We start from the raw sequence: 17,557 nt of genomic DNA on the forward strand, positions 1-17,557 counted from the left end.
GCTTAAGGACTGCAGCAAAAAAGATCAAAAAATCAGGTGCAACTCACTTAACAACCGCATCACTTAGTGATGGAAGTTCCAGTCCCAATTATGGTCGTATGTCAAGGACTACCTGAATGAACAGCACACTGCAATCAGTATTACCCTCCCCCCACCAAAAAAAATCTGATTTTACTTTGTATCTCACTCATTTGCAGAACTTGCTCACACATTATACTACCCAAAATGAACAACTTAAAGTGATATGGAAACCCCTTTGGTTCCTTCTTCCTTGTCACAGCACTTACCCTTTTCATGGAGACCTTTCTTCTCGTATAGTATGATTAATTCACTGTATTTGTGAGCTTTCTTGAGCACATGCTCACTTTCCTCAATATGGCAATGATTGTTCTCCAATCTCAATAATGGTGCCACTAGAGCTACATTTGTCTGTAATAAGCAATTTAATGGAATCAGAAACAATTTCACAAAACCAAAAGGAAATGTGAATCAAGGAAATGAAATAATGTATGTTTTTTGCAAATAATGAGGTTGTGCCACCAACAAGGAATTGGATGGCCATCTATTCTTCTCACTTATAAACATTCTGTTTTTGGCAAATTCAGTAACAACATTAAGGTACTGTCACAAACCCTGCAATGTCCTTTTGCCCATTAACTTATGAACAGTAAAAGTTGCAGGGCATATATACTTATTTTCATTTAGGATGAAGGCAGATGTAATATAAAGAAAGTAAACAACATGGTCCTCAGCAAATCCTCTTGGTTTCACAACTGAAGTTAATGATATCTGTATGAATGACAATTTCACAAAAGAATGGTTGAAGAATGGTTCAGCCACAATTAAATATATTTTCTGATTTTAAACATTTTTATGAACACTGCCCGTTCAGTTTCATATGATTCTTCGCTCACCTCCATATTACATTTTAAAATTATTTTTAAGTGCAATTCCATCAGGGACTGGGACAAAAAAATATTTTAGTTCAATACTAGACATGGAATCCCATCAGTACGTTAATGCCAACAATATTCAACCATATTTTAGAGCTTCCCCTTGAAGATAAAGGATTTGTTTGGAATTAACTGAAAAAGAAAGAAATTTCTAAAGCAGTCTCCTGCCCCAAATGATATTTCACCATAACATTAAACTCTACTTCTGCTCTGAATTCCCAATTCAAAAGATGAAGAGTACTCACATGGAGGAAGCATTTCAACAGGGTAGTATCAATTATCTGTATCAATTTCTTTTTGGATTTGATGGTAGGAGTTCCTTCCATGAGGGGGGATGTGGTGGACTGATGGTCAGAATCATATAGCTTCTTCACTAATTGACATCTTTTCTGTAAAAAGGAAATAAAGTTAAGCTATACCATGCCCACATTACCCAAGATAAAAACCAATGAAGCCTCATTCTCCTACTTTCTCTGTGCTCTTTAATTCTTTTACTCAGGTCCCTCTGTCTTCTCCTTTTTCCAGTGTTTTGTTACATTTGATTTCCCATTCCCTCTAATGGCCAAGATCTTGATCACAAGCTTCCTGAGACAGGGACCCACCTTCTGCACCACACGGAGCAAGACAGTGAAAGGTGCTCATTCAGAGAAACCACCATTTTCTTGGCATGGTGACTTCTCATATCAAAGCTCTAACATAACCAGAAGATCACAGCTTATCTTCCCCCCAATTCCTTTTAAATGTTAAATAAAACCAGAACATGGCGTTCTATACATTTTAAACAATTCTGGAGGTGGTGTCCAACATAAGCAGCCATTGGGAAGACACAATAAAGAGTGAAATGCTTACCTGAGTTAGGTAGTCTATAAGTGCTAGATGTGCTTTCTCCAATTCCGCTGCAGAGAGAACTGGCACTGCATTTGGATACTGGAGCTGCTTCTTGTAATCACTGGGCAACAGTTCAGGATAGAGACCTATCACATGTGTGGGATCTGAAAACAAACACAAGTGTGGTAGGTCAAAATATCTTTAACAAAAATGCAAAATATAACCAAATTTAAATTTAAATTCAAAGCAATCTCTTTTATCACAAAGATAGTAAAGAAACTAATTTGACTAAGATATATATATAAGCAGCAAAATATTATGGATTGAATGGTATGAGTAGATACATAGCTGGCTTGAAAATCATACTCAGGTGGTATCCATTAAATTGGAAAGAAATATCAAGTGAGTTTCATCAAGTTTAATCCTGGGCTTTGTATTCTTCAATATTTTTATAATTAACTTGGGTGAGGAAGTTGAGGCAATGCATATCAAAATTGCAGACAATACAAATGTGGGTATTATAGCTGATAACAGATACACTACTCAAAATAACCTTATGGATTAGACAAATGGGTTGTAAATAACAGTGACATTTAACAGAAACAAAGAATTTTTCACCTAGGAAACAAAAATCAAACATGCAGGGGTAAGATGGGAGATTCCTGGCTTGGTAGTAATTAAAAAGGCCTCACAGTAGTAGTGGATTATAAACTGAGTCAGCAGTACAATGTGGCTGCAAAAACGGCAACTGCAGTTTTAGGCTTCATCAAGAAAAGTATAGTTACCAAAGCAGGGGAAGCAATAGCTTTACTGGATTTTGCATTAGTCAAAGCCTTGTTGACTACTGCATCCTGTTTTAGATAATCCCTCGAAGAAAACTTAGACAAATTGAACTAGTCAAGAAAAGAATAATGCAGACTAGAAGGTCAAAATTAAGTCCTTTGAGACTGAAGAAACTGGGCATGTTTAGTCCTGAGAAGAGAAGGCTGAGGGGAGACATGATCACATTTTTCCAATGCCTGAAAGGATGTCAAACAGAAGAAAGACAAAGCCTGTTCTCTATCACCCTAGAGGGCAGGACATGGAATAATAGATTTAAGTGACAGAAAAACAGATGCCAGTTGAATGTTAAAAAAACAAACATTCTAACAATAGTAATAGTTTCACAGTGGAACCAATTATCCAGAGAGGTAATAGACACCCTTCGCTAGATATAAATAAGTAGAGGTTGGATACCCATTTGTCACTGATTCTTTAATTTAGTTTCCTGCATGGAATGGGAGATCAGACTCGATGATCTAAATGGCCCACTCTAGTTCTATTATTTTGTTTCTTTCCTAAATTAAAATAATTTACACTAATTTATTTATTTATTAAACCAATTTATACAGCTGCCCATCCCACCACAGGTGACTCTGGGCAGTGTACAACAAAGCTAAAAACAGTCAATAAATACATTAAAAATATAAAAAGCAAAATAAAACAGAGAATAAAAGGATGATAAAAATAAGGGGACCGCCTCACTTATTCCCCTGTCCCCCAGGGTCTCCAGGCCTGCTGGCATAACCAAGTCTTAAAGGACCTCCAGAAGCTCAATGATGAGGCCAACCTCACCTCAGGAGGAAGATTCCACAGTGCAGACAGACAGGCCTGCCACCTGGGGCCCGCCAAATGCAGCTCCCTAAGCAATGGAACCCATAACATGCCCTCTCTGCTGGATCTGATAGGACATGCAGATGAAATCGGGGAGAGGCGGTTCCTCAGATAGCCCGGCCCCATGCCTAGAAGGGCTTTAAAAGTTAACACCACCACTTTGAATTGGACCTGGAAGCAAACTGGTAACCAATGCAGTTCGCAAAGCAGAGGTGTAATGTGTGCCCTACTAGAAACACACACAACTGCTTGCGCCACTGCATTTTGCACCAGCTGAAGTTTCCGGATACTCTTCAAGGGCAGCCCCATGTAGAGCGCATTGCAGTAGTCTAACCAGGTAACCAGGACATGAGTAACTGTGAGGAGGCCCCTCTTATCTAGGAATAAGCACAACTGGCACAATACGAAGTTGTGCAAAGGCCCTCCTAGCCACAACTGCCACCTGCTCTTTGAGCAGGAGTCATGAGTCCAGGAGGATCCCCAGATTGCACGCAGGGTCTGCTTGGGGCAGTGCGACCCCATCCAATACCAAAGATGGTAAAATCCGAGAACCAGAGAGGCTCAAAGCCCAAAGCCACTCAGTCTTGCCAGGGTTCAGTTGAAGCCTGTTGTGCCCCATCCAGATCCTCACAGCCTCCAAATACTGAGATAGGATGTCCACAGCATCGCTTAAGTTGCCAGGGGCGGAGATGTACAATTGAGTATCATCAGCATACTGATGGTACTTCACCCCATGGTGGCGGATGAGCTCACCCAGAGGTCTCATGTAGATGTTAAATTGGAGAGGTGAGAGCACTGACCCCTGCGGCAGGGGGCGGGATCTCTCCTCCCCAATCACCACCGACTGAAACCAACCCTGGAGGAAGGAGGTGAACCAGCACAATACTGTGCCACCCACCCCCAATTCTCTGAGTCAGTCCAGAAGGATACCATGGCTGATGATATTGAAAGCTGCCAAGAGGTCAAGTAAGGCAATGCACAACCATCATCCCGCCCACGCCAGAGATCATCCAAAAGGGTGACCAAAGCTGTTTCTGTGCCATAACCAGGTCTGAACCCTGACTGAAAAGAATCCAGATAATCCGTTTCATCCAAGGTGCTCTGAAGCTGCTGCCCAACCAGCTTCTCAATCACCTTCCCCAGAAAGGGGAGGTTGGATACTGGACAAAAATTGTCCAGTATTGTGGGGTCCAGTAATGGCTTCTTGAGGAGGGAGTCAACCAAAGCCTCCTTAAGAGGTGCAGGAACAACCCCGTCACTCAAGGAAAAAATCACCATCACCAGAACCCACCCACACAACATCCCCTGGGCTGCTTTCACAAGCCAGGAGGGGCATGAATCTAGAGAGCAGGTGGCTGAGCTCACAGTCCTAAGGATCCTGTCCACTTCCTCAGGTCCAACAAGTTCCCAGGTAACCAGACAAGACTCCACCCTAGGCATCTCTTACAGACCTGCATCAAAGCCAGCATCCAACTGCGAACAAATCCGAATGATTTTATCCAGCAGATGCTGAGCAAATTCCTCCACACGACCCTGCAAAAGGTTGTCCGGGTCCCCTGTACTCAAGAGGGCTTGTATCATCCAAAACAGGGCTGCAGGGTGGCAACCTGCAGATGCAATAAGGGCGGAGGAGTTCTTTTCACTTCGCTGCCCTTACTGCCACTTGGTAGGCCTCAATAGCAGCTCTAACCCATGTTTGGCCGAGTTCATCCTTAGATGAGTGCCAGCGACGCTTTAGACATCTCGTCTCTCATTTCATCTCCCTCAACCCCTCCGTAAACCACAGGGAGTGACAGGATGCACAGGAGGGGAGAGGTCACACAGGTGTAATCTGATCCAAAGCTTCAATCACCCTTTTATTCCAGGCAGCAACCAAGGCTTTGGATGGGCTGAGTAGCAGACCAGCAGGAACAGGCCCCAGTTCCCTTTGGAACCCCTCTGGATCCATAAGTCACTGGAGGCGGACCAGTCTAATGGGTCCAGCCTCGCTGCAGTGGATAGCAGCGCCAGAAAATCCCATGGTAGTCAGGACATGACCTGACCATCACAAGGGGGACACAACTCCCCCAAGTGCAGATCACATAGCCACTGCTCCAACAGGAACACCAGATGTGGTGTGTGACCCTGAAAGCCGTAAGTGATTCTCGGATGACAACTGCCACACCACCACCCCTGCCCCGGGTTCTCAGCTGATGCCACACTCGAAACCCAGCTGGGCACATCTCTGAGAGGGCACCACCCCCTTCCGGGCCCAGCCAGGTTTCAGTAATACATGCCAGGTCGGCCCTCTCATCCATGATCAAATCGCAGATGAGGGAGGCCTTATTACAGACTGACCTGGCATTTAAGAGCAACAGCCGGAAGCCAGGACCTCTGATGGTCTGCTGTCCGGGTACAGAGGATGACACCAAGGAGCTAGAACGCAGAACAGGTATAAAACATCGGTCCGTGTTCCCTGGGGCAGCTTCTACTCGTCTCCTACCATATCTCCCCATGCTCGTCACCACAATATTATGGCCCATGCAGATCTCCGCAGTGGCCACATCATAGTTTTCTCCAGGCCCCTCAATTCCAAAGGCCCGGGGGCTCCCATAACAATCAACTGCATCCATCCCCCAGGAGAGGGAAACCAAGCACCCTGAGGTACTTCAGCTTCAGGGGCTCTCAGCACCTTTAGGCACCTGGTCCCCACCTCCGCCCACTCAGAAAACAAGTATACATGCACACATACACAGAAACGCCCAACCTAATACCCAAAGGGCCCCTCCCAGCCACAATCACCCACTGGTAATAGTTCTCTTATCCACCCCACCAAATCAACTCCCTTCTCAGGCTGTCATCCTGAGAGGGGATACATGCAAACAAAGCACTTGGCTGACAAGGTCGGGGAACGATACTCCTCTCCCTCTCTTTGGAGTATCAGAGAAAAAGGCTCTGCGGGGGGGGGGCAGGGGAAGGGTCCACAGCAGATTGCCACTCCACTGCTATCCCCCTCATCCAGCCACTACTAATTCCCCAACACCCCAAAGTACTGGCGGGCCTCTCCAGATGAAAACTCCCATAGAGTCATAGAGTCCGTATAGCAAAATATAGATTTATTATTCATTCATTTATTAAATTTATATGCCGCCCATCTCCCCCAGAGATATGTATTTTAGTGGTGTTTAATTCCCCATACATAATTTAAAGCCAGATTGAAAAGGAAAATCTACCTGTCCCAAGTTTAGCAAAGACTTGCATTGATTCATCAAAGCGCTTTTGGCAGAAAAGGTTGAAGGCATAAAGATTCTTAATATGATGGATCTGTTGCTGTTTTTCATTGTCGGAATCATCTTTCATATCCTAACAGTTTAAACAGAAGCAGAAAAATACTTTATTCACCATAAACTCCAAAGTATAAAAGAAAAATAATAAATAAAGAACTCAAAAATGCAAACCTTAAGAAATAGCATACTGGATCTTAAAGAAATTGATCCTCAATAGTGAATATACTTTTATGTTTATTCACTATTATGAATATATGTTTGAATATACAAGTGGTAAAAATTGTTCATGCAAGCCAGAAGACATATTTCTATTTCAGTTACGCTATCCAAGAATAAGAACACAAATAAGCATCTCTTGTGCATGGTAAACTTTATTGTGGCACCTGTAGTCCATGAACACTGAGACCCATAATAAGTATCTCAGTGATGTATGGTAGGCTTAAATGAGAAATACAGAAAACCAGTGCATTCAAAAATATAATTGCACTGAATGAATGAGAGAATTACATAGCTCACAGTTAGTGTTCTCAGTACACAATCCGCAGTCCCAGGGCTGCACCCCAAAGCCTTGAGCACAGCCCTCAAAACCCCTCCAAACATTAATGCTGACAGAAGGAGAAAAATATTAAATCCATGAGGAGCAATAATATTAACATTATTCAATTAAGTAAATGTAAGGCAAGTAATGCTGTTATTTCAAAAAGGTTGTGCACTCTTGGTATAAGGAAGTGCTCACATGATTGATTCTTGCAAACAAGAAATACCAGTATTAACTACCATTTAAATGTTTTTGCAGCCTTCTTCATAGGTGAGTTTATTAATTTGATTGTACTTATTTTGCATAAGAGGACAAAGTAGTCAAATCTTCCACTGAACTATAGTTTTTCATTTTAATTTTGTTCCAAATTTGAAGAATATGGTTACAGACTTCAAAACAAGCCAGAATAGCTTAATATTGTGGCTTGTTCCCAAAATGTAACCACACTTTCCTATTTAGTGAAATACTTACTGGTTTGTTCATCTCCACTGTACTTACAACCAAAATTAATTATAATCAATGTGTTAACATAAAGAGTGTAAAGAGCAATACTAATACCATGATAAAAACTAAAACCAAATTTTACAAATTTAGAGAATAAGCACTAAATTCTGCAGTTACTCATTATTAGAGGCCTAATTAACAGATGATTTAGTCTTGAGAGAGCACTTTTACTAGATAGCAGCTTATAAATATAATTATTTGTCACAGATAATCATCAACACGTCATCAGTCACGTTTCATCAACATATTAATTTATGGCGTTGTGAGTCCTAATTAGCTGTTTAAAACACAATTGACTAGGTTCACACATCATACTAAACCAAATACAACTCAGGAACCCAGCTACAGACTGAAAACATGTTCAACCTTTCACTTACCGCCAACTGCAAAGCCAGTTCAAACTGTTTATCTTGGAGAAGCTGCTGGATCTGGGTTGCAATGGAAACTGGAATGAGGCGCCAGACAAAATGATTGCTGGCCACATATACAATATTAGGACTAAAAAAGGAAAAAGATATTAGTCAGCAATGTACCTTAATAAAAATAAAGGATTCATTCCTCTTTGCTCAACAACTCTTTAAAATTAATAGTTCAGCGGTATTTATACAGCATTACGTATGATAGATGCAGAACAGGGGGAATTGGGGCAATTAAAACTTTCCTACCCTCCCGAAGTAATGAAGCGTGGCCGCTGCAGCTCAATACTCTGAACCAGGAGACGGGGCTCAAACGTACGAATCTCTACATATCTTGGCAATACTGCTACAACATATGGAGGCTGATGTTCTATTATGGAAACAAAACAATCAGCAACAGGATATAGACCTAAATTCTCATTCAATTCTCCATTCAGGAACAGCAAGTGTTTTATTACTTTCTTTGTGCCACTGGGCTTTGTAGTCATTTCATGTTCTACCATCACACCAAATGACACTACCTTTAATTATTCAGCCTCCACAATCTGATTTATAATAGGTTGACAAATATCTGATATTAGATTACTAACTGGTATCTTTGGATATTCAGTACATTCAGAAATCCTGTAGTCAGCGGACTAACAGGATACAAGAAGCCTTCGGACATGTTACACTAGAAATTCTTGAAAGAAGTTTTGCCTAAACATGGACTTTTTCAAGTTTTTATCAACTGAATTAATACATGGCATTGATATAGCATTATTTACATTAGGGTTATTGTAAATGGGATTTTGTTTGTCACCCATTAAGTAGTTCCACGGAACTCATCCTCAACAGTCCATTATGGTCATAACTAGAAATGTATTATGTGACCTTTCTGAAGTAGCTTGGCTCTACTTTTAGACACAGTTCTATGGAGTTTTCAGCATTAAAGGTCACAATAAACCTTTAGAAGATGTTGAGACACAGATAAAATTCCACCCTTTATTATTCACATAATAAACTAACACTCTGGGATAATTCAGGTATGAAAATAGCTGGTAAGCCTTTCTTTTTTGGAAGCCATGTGTCATTAATGTCATTAATACTTTAAATCAGATTATGACAAAACCAATATTTAAGCCAACTGACTTATTAAAGGAGGAATTTGAGCTGCTTAAAATATGGAATGACAGTAGATTCAATTAAATATCTCCTATAGTGGCCTGGATGCATTCACTGCAAATAAACCTTCCGAATTACTATTACTAGAATGCATTTTAGTTACATCTAAACCTAAATCAAATTTCTATAAGCAATTAAGGTTGTTACTAACATGGTTTTTTGTTATCTTGAAAAACTTTGGAATAAAGAGCTAGTATATATTATAAAGTGTCTTTAAAATATTAAATATAATTTCTACGAATTTAAAAAGAAACTAATTCAACAGAAAAGTATTTTCCGTATTTACCAAATTCCTCAGAAAATATACAAAAAAGCTAGTATCAACACTGATGGAATCCTTACCCATGGGTTTCTTTAATATTTCACTATGGGTTGATATTCACCAAATTGTAACATGGTGTTACAAAGATCACTGTTGTTTAAGGAATGGGAATATGTGCCAAAAATTTATCACTATATAAAAAATTTTAGATTTACCATTTGAGCAAAGAAAATAATTATTCAAGTAGAGAAGACAGAGTTACTTCAGACTCACAAACTTGAATTGCAGATACACTTTCTACTTACAAACTGGCATTCTATCAATGCAGCAGAAAGACTGATAGCTATCATCTCATGTGGTTATTCATTTAAAAATGAAGATAATTATACACTGGGTGCAACACTTTCTTTTTAGAGATATGATTTTTTTCCAATTTTTTCCCTTTTTCTTTCTTTTTTGCACATCAAAAGAAAAAAAGAAAGGAAATGAAAACAGTTACTCGTTCTTACCCATGACTATTGGGATATCTGTCCAGTTGAAGGCACATTTCTGCGTACAGATTCCTTCTTCATTTAACACAACAGTTAAATCATCTTGGCCTACAACAACTTTGCCATCTGCCAATGGGACTACTAGTGGCTCAAGCTGCTTTCCTGTGGGGAAGAGTTCCTTAATCGATCCCTTCCCATCCACCTGTGAATGGGATAAAAAAAGCTGGTCACCCCATACAAAAAGCCATATCAAGTTACTCATTATTATTAGAAAAAGCTGTTCCTCTTACCCAGTATCCCTTTCACTAAAGCTTACTTCGCTAACCCCAGAGACCAAAACACACGCAAATGGTTCAGGGAATTCCCAAGCAATGATCAACTTCTACCACTGACGTCACAGCAAATGTATAGTACGATCAAGTGCCTCTTTTCTCAGAAGTCTCACTATATTTAGTGAGCTTATTCAGTACAGGAACTAGTGAATTCATAATTCATACTCCAATCATTCATTCCCTTACATATCCAGAAAAATCAATCTTTCTTCCATCTTAGTCTAAAATCTCTTTTACCTTTATTAGATAATAATCCCTTTTGAAACCAACACAGATTGAATCTTTACACCATGCCATTGACTTGGGTACATCTGGCACACTGAAATCTCCCTGGAGATCAAGAAGAAAAAATGTCTAATTAGCTACAATTAAGGAAGCTGTATATTTTCTCCCTCCCTCCCTCCCTCCCTCCATCTCTCTCTCTCTCTCTCTATATATATATATATATATAAATAAAACAAAGCATGTTCCTAAGAGGTATCTCCATTTTTCATTCAAAAGGAAAAAAATTATAAAATTAAAGACAGCTGAATGAATACATTTTTATTACAGCCAAAGGCCAGAGATAAAAGGTATCTCTAAAAACAATTAAAAGCAAGAAAAAGTAGAGTAATACAGGCAATTGAGGTATTGATATGAAAAGTATGTTAGAACTGTGAAAGACTTTTCAGCAATTGATGCCTGATTTTCATGGCTACTGCACAGTATTTTGCTATGGTCTGAGTTATAAATGATTTACATTCTGAAAAAAGAATGGACATGTAAGTACTGTCAGATCACCCAGGGACCGATGTAAAAGAGGCAGATTATAGGAAAATAGCACATGTTGTTTGAACATCTCCAGTTCCAACCAGGCAAATATGTTTCTCAAATGAGATTTTAGAATATCTTCCCTACAGTATTGCCCAAATATTAAATATTGCGCCTTGCCCAGAAGAAAGCTTTCCTTAATATGGGGAATGTCACTAAAGAGAAATAATTGGTCATTTCCCAAACCCTTTGTCACCCAAATTCTGTTTCTCTGTGGCAAACTATTTACTTCTGCCTGAAATCCAATGTCTTTAAATCTCAGGAGAAGTGTGTGCTTGATATAACCCAAGGTCCATAGAAACCGTGATGATAACCCATAAGCCATTAATTTTTGTTCCATGACGTTCCAGCTGAAGGGGTACAAATTAAAGACAGCCGGTCTTGCTTTTTAGAAAAGTTGTATTTACTACTGCTGATATTTCCTTTATAAACAGCAACTAACGTCAACAATATATATCTCCCTGAGTTTTGTAGAATTCTATCTTTCTCTTTTTTTGTTAAATTAATGTTATACTTTACCAAGAAAACTCTGAAAGTGAGGCTAAGTAACTATTAAATTGGGCTTAAGAACTAAATCATTCAAATTATTTTTGAAAATGTTTTCTGTATGAAAAGTCAATGACCCTCTCAAAGCACTGAACCAAAACCAGTACCTTAACATGGCAGTGGATCTATTAAGAACACTAATACAGCACCTGCAGCTCATGGAACTTTCGGTCCTTCCAGTAAAACAGCTGTAGCTTCTTTCTCACTGCCACGCACATTCTCAGGACTTCTTCCCCAGTATCAGAGTGCTGTAAAAACAAATTTCTCTCTAAGCATCAAACTGGAAAACATAATATTAGGCTGTGCCCATACACAATGCTACATCGTTTGCTTAAACATGGCTTATTCAGTAAACCACAACTGCTGTCCTGCAGTATGCTAAGTGATAAACCCTGGCTTGCAAACCACTACAGTTGCATTCCCTCAAGCTGTGCCACAAATAAACAAACCTCATTAGTGTGTTATGTAAGCCCAATGTATATGCAAACTCATATTTTTGGCTTGTTTCTAGCCTCTTCCTGTCATTCCTTCCTTGGTGATTTTCAGTCTCTATTCTTAGAGGTTTTATTCCAGTCTATTCTTAAATAAAACCCACTTCTCAGTAGACCAATAATACCCACCTTTAATATCAAATCACTTACTGAGAAGGACAGAACTACAGGTAGTCCTAACTTACCGACCACTTACTGACCAACAACCAAAGTTACGATGGTACAGAAAGAGGAGACTTACAATCAGTCTTCAACGTTGCAGCTGTCGCAGCATTCCCACAGTCACATGATTGTGATTCAGGTGCTTGGCAACCGACACACATTTATGAGTTGTAGCATCCCACAGTCATGTGATCGCCATTTGCGACCTTCATAGCTGGCTTCTGACAAGCAAAGTTAATGAGGAAGCTAGCAGGAAGTTGAAAATCATGGTCACATGGCACTGTGCTTAAGAATCCGTGGTGATTCACTTAATGACTGCAGCCAGAACTGACAAACTGATATCGTAAGTCGGATGCAGTCACATGACTTCACTTTACGACCACATCACTTAGTGATGAACTTGCTGGTCCCAAATGCTGTCGGTAAGTGAAGACTACCTGTACTTGAGCTTGTTTGGAGGTTCTAGCAGGGGAGCGCAGCTATTGTATACCCTTGACCGAAGATCAGTACACTCCTATCTGGGATGGTCATCCTCTTCCACCAAGCACGCAGCTTCAGGAGGGACGCACATTGAGTGGTGAGGAAGGAAGGGGACACCCACCTAGCCAGTCAGATCAGTTGAATCAACCCTGGCAATCAGTGGGATGACAGATATTGCAACCAGATTGCCCTTACATCCAAGACTACCGTACTTTAAGTCTCTTCTCTAAAATGTGATTTTCAGAAGTAGTGAATGATCACCATCTTTCCCCCTGCATTTCCTGAGCATTCATCTAGTAACAAATCCTTTTCATTTTAATCTAACATACCAAATGTTCAAGAAGGCAAGCCTGTGTCCTCTTTTCAATACATACCTTCAGGTCACAAGTGAAGAGAGTTGCACCTTTTGCCTTAGAAACTGTTGTGATCTGTTGAAAGGTCAACAGATCATGAACATAAATGTTGTTTTCTGTTCGGGACAAAATACACAAATTACTGCTTAAATTAAACTATGCACATGACCTAATTCAAATTTCTACAGCTTTCTCATAATGAAATAAACGAAGCAGCAAACATTATTTTATTTTCAAATGAAATGGGAAATTTACAAATATTTTCCAGGGTTTTGTTGATTCTACAATGATCTCAAACACACTGCATACTAACGAGGGATGAACAATGTAAGAACTGTGGATTAAAGCTAAATAATGCTTAAAGAAGATAACAAAATGTGAAGTGTTTTTTAAAATTAATGTGCCCTTTAAAAAATTAAAATAAGAGTAAGTAAAGCAAAGCATTGAAATTCAAGTTAACAGAACAATTTTATGCACTCCTAACTCAGAAATAAATTCCACTGAGTTCAAGGAGACTTAACTCTTAAAGAAATTCCATAGCCCTGCAGTGGCTGCCACACCTTGTTTCAAAACAAAATTAACTTGAATAATTATTTCACTTACCTAATAAACTGACCAAAATTTTAAACTGGGATACAACATGGATCTATTAAAAATAAAAATAAAAATCTTGTAAATAAGCTTCAGAATAAGTTTGTAAAAGTTCACTTGCCCCAAATGACTATAAAACGTAACTGATTTATATGCAGATCCTCATCTCCAGGCAACCTTCTAGTGATAACTATGGAATATCTGATGAAATAAACTCTAATTCATAACTTAGGAAAACATTAAATCCCAACTAGCCTGACTTCTCCCAAAGCAAATTATTTCTGATTGAGCAGGGTTTTTTAGATCCCTTAACAAGCATAACTGTATGACTTAGCATATCAACATCTAGAAAAATATTAAATTCCATAGTAATACATACCACATACAATTTATAAATGATATGCCTATAATTAACTTCCTGAACGACAGATGGCACAAAGACAGCATGAGTTTCTCTCATCTCATTTTAACAGCATTATTTTTTAAAACTCATGCTCCAAAGTAACTGGCTGGTGCTTTTTTCCAAGCAGTTTATGTTGAAATTTTGTTCTCATTCTGGACATGTTTGCCATTTGTTTTAAAGCTCCTGTTTTGTTTGCAACTTGAATATAGCTGTATTCCAATTAAATTTGAAGTAACCATGACAGTCATGTTTTAAAAAGTCCACACATTTTAAAAATAAAGAAATGCTAACTTCCTTCTCTTCCTATATGCATACATTTTGTATTTTCCTTTTTTTTTACTTGATAACTCAAGTAAATGAGAACTTAATAGAAAAGATATTTCAAAATATCCAGCAACATGTTATGATCTGAAGTAGTTTCTTATTCCGAGGTAGCAATCACAAACACACATCACACTTAATTTCCTTAACAGTACAGTAAATTTGCTTTTTTTTTTTAATCCTGCCTTTATTATTTTTATAAATAACTCAAGGTGGCAAACATACCTAATACTCCTTCCTCTTCCTATTTTCCCTACAACAACCACCCCGTGAGGTGAGTTGGGCTGAGAGAGAGTGACTGGCCCAAAGTCACCCAGCCGACCTTCATGCCTAAGGCGGGACTAGAGCTCACAGCCTCCTGTTTTCTAGCCTGGTGCCTTAACCACTAGACCAAACTGGCTCCATATGAAAATAATTTCAATATTTCAATATGAAAGTAATTAAAATATTCTAGAAGCCAAGCTCAGTTGTACAACCATTTCCAATCCCACCAACCTCCTTAAAATGAAGCCCAGAGTTCATAGAAATTAACAAACTTAGTCGAACCTGAAATTACCACACCTACCTGCTGAATCTTCTTGGAGAAGTTCTTGTTTGATTTTTCTAATGTGACTTCAAACCTGTTGCAACCTATCAAACAATATAGGGGTTCATTTACATCAGACGTGTTTTAAACTATTTAATCAACCTGAATTTATCAGCTAAGAAAAAATGTCATATAAACTTCTGTACTGAGATTAGAGGAGCTGCAAGTCTCACAACTCCATCTGAAGACTGCAAAAAATTGAACTGCACATTACAATATATCCAGTTATCTTCTCAGTAAATTAGTATTGATTATCCCACTATTAGGAAGAATCCACTATTGTCCCAAATCATTTTCATTTCAAGACAATCTCTGTGACTGTGGATTAGTGGACTCCCAGAAGTTTAGAAATGGTTTTGCAACCTTTTCCAGACTAATGGCCATCAAATTATCTTTTTACAGAGAGAACATTTTCAGTCTGTGTAGTAAGAATGTTACTGTGATGGGGAGTTCCCAAGTTTGTGAGATTTATACAGGACAGGATTGACCCAAATCAGTCATGATCATATAATGAAGATGTAGCACAACTAGCTCTAATTATCCTTTCGAGCTGTTGATCTAGGGGAGAGAATACTTTTTGACAAACTGCAATTCATACAGATTTCTATTCTAATTCACATTTTACCAACTTCAAGACAAAGGAATCAGGTATGAATCTGACACTGACTTATGCATTAACTCAATGTTAATTTTAGTGAAATCTCACAAATTAATTGAAGTGGAAAAGACACCCAAATAAGAAACGGAACACGCAGCTGCTCTGGGATATTTAAAGCACAAATTGTTTCTCATTGATGCCAAGCTGAAATAAAAAATAGCTCTGAAATTATTTAAATAACAACCTGTCCATTCCATATGTTAGTTTTTGGGGGCAGCAAGGGTCAAACTAGTTGTCACAATAAATCTGTAACTGAACGTTTCATATCTATTTTTTGTTCACGATGTAACAGCTGAAGGTGGCAATTACTTTACCCTAATTGTAATCTGAATCCTCATAATTTTTATTTGCTAAATATATATTTTTTTAAGTTACATCTCCCAATTGTGTGATCTTCATTATATCTAGTCTGGTCTCTGGTACTAACTCCACAAATTGAACCCATGCTTGCACAATGTACTTTGTCTTCAATCAAGAAGATATTGAGTAGTATAACAACCCAATCTGAATAATTAAAGTTTGGAAAGTAAATATTTGTGTTTGTCTAAACTTTGTGAGAAAAAATTTGCATGGAAATTAAGCATGCTACAAGGAACATAGGACACTTCAGGTCAGTCAATAAAGCTTTTTATCATAGAGGTTTTATAAACAGTGATTGGATTATAAATAACATTAAGTTTATTTGTTGAATAAGCTTTAACTGGAAGGGTTCACACATAATGCTATGGCACAAACTACAGTTTACAAAGCAAAATGGCTGGGTTCATATAACACACTAAATCTAAAACAAAAAAAAACACATCATAAATTAGCACAATATGTAAACCCAGCCAGCATGAGGCTAAACAAGTTTTTGGTTCTTGCATATATTCTGCCACAACTATGTACAAGACCCGTCTTGTATGAGCCTGCCATAAAATGCAATGAAGTTACAGATGGTTCTCAACTGTCCTCAGTTGCTCCTATTTTGCCAATATGCAGAAGCTTGGCTAAATCATTACAAACTTACCAGTTTCTTTTCTAATTCTATAAAGTAGAAGATGTCCTTGTTTAGTCCCAACTAAGAGCCATTCTTCTACAAAAGAGAAAACAATTTATTTGCACTAATAATATTCTATTTTTCTAAGAAATTTACAGTTTTATTAATATTTCAATAAAAATAATTTTCAAGTAAACAGATATTTTCAAAGGTCAAATTTACAGGACAACCCTGCCCATATTACCAGGTCCAACTGGGTTTATTCCTGGGAAAGTATGTGTAGAACTTTACTCTAGAAATAAATACAACGTACCTCTTAGAAGAAATGTGTAGCATTGCTTTATAAATGAACTTTACTGTGTTTTTTTTATAATGAAATGTTTCATTATTTTTTTTTATTGGAAAACATTTAGGGGTGTTATACAGTACATATTTGATATGTTGTAATTTTAAGTTTTGTTTATCAAACATAAAACCATAATAAATCTGATCTCACTGAATTTAGGACATAACAGTTTGGATAATGTTTTCATTTTCAAATTTTCTAGAAAAATTACATCATTACTAATTACAAATGCCAAGAAGCACAATCTTTATTAAAAATCTGGCTTTTAATTTTATATATTTATTTTCATAATGATTCAGAATAGCATTAAAAATATGAGCAAATAAACGTAATCATTGTTTGAACATAAAAGTCTTAAAAGCCACAATCATAGGAGAACTATTCCAAACTTTCAGAATTGTTTTCTGAAAAGTATTTTTCACTG

At 38.2% G+C, this 17,557-nt stretch overlaps 1 protein-coding gene across 1 annotated transcript in view; it reads right to left on the bottom strand.

Moving 5' to 3' along the window:
- Positions 1-17,557, bottom strand: part of VPS39 (VPS39 subunit of HOPS complex) — a 34,335-nt gene that overhangs the window by 13,373 nt on the left and 3,405 nt on the right. The window contains exons 2-14 of the mRNA XM_007428600.4: positions 16,818-16,883; positions 15,130-15,194; positions 13,853-13,895; positions 13,271-13,365; positions 11,913-12,011; positions 10,645-10,737; positions 10,094-10,277; positions 8,408-8,528; positions 8,120-8,240; positions 6,647-6,776; positions 1,803-1,945; positions 1,199-1,342; positions 288-429 (exon numbers count right to left, since the gene is read on the bottom strand). Coding sequence (XP_007428662.1) covers positions 288-429; positions 1,199-1,342; positions 1,803-1,945; positions 6,647-6,776; positions 8,120-8,240; positions 8,408-8,528; positions 10,094-10,277; positions 10,645-10,737; positions 11,913-12,011; positions 13,271-13,365; positions 13,853-13,895; positions 15,130-15,194; positions 16,818-16,883 — 1,446 coding nt within the window. The remainder of the gene's footprint in view (positions 1-287; positions 430-1,198; positions 1,343-1,802; positions 1,946-6,646; positions 6,777-8,119; positions 8,241-8,407; positions 8,529-10,093; positions 10,278-10,644; positions 10,738-11,912; positions 12,012-13,270; positions 13,366-13,852; positions 13,896-15,129; positions 15,195-16,817; positions 16,884-17,557) is intronic.

This window comes from Python bivittatus, unplaced genomic scaffold, assembly GCF_059951505.1.
Source record: "Python bivittatus isolate LINGU-HERP-01145 unplaced genomic scaffold, Pbiv_v1 ctg000480_np1212, whole genome shotgun sequence".
Taxonomy (NCBI): domain Eukaryota; kingdom Metazoa; phylum Chordata; class Lepidosauria; order Squamata; family Pythonidae; genus Python; species Python bivittatus.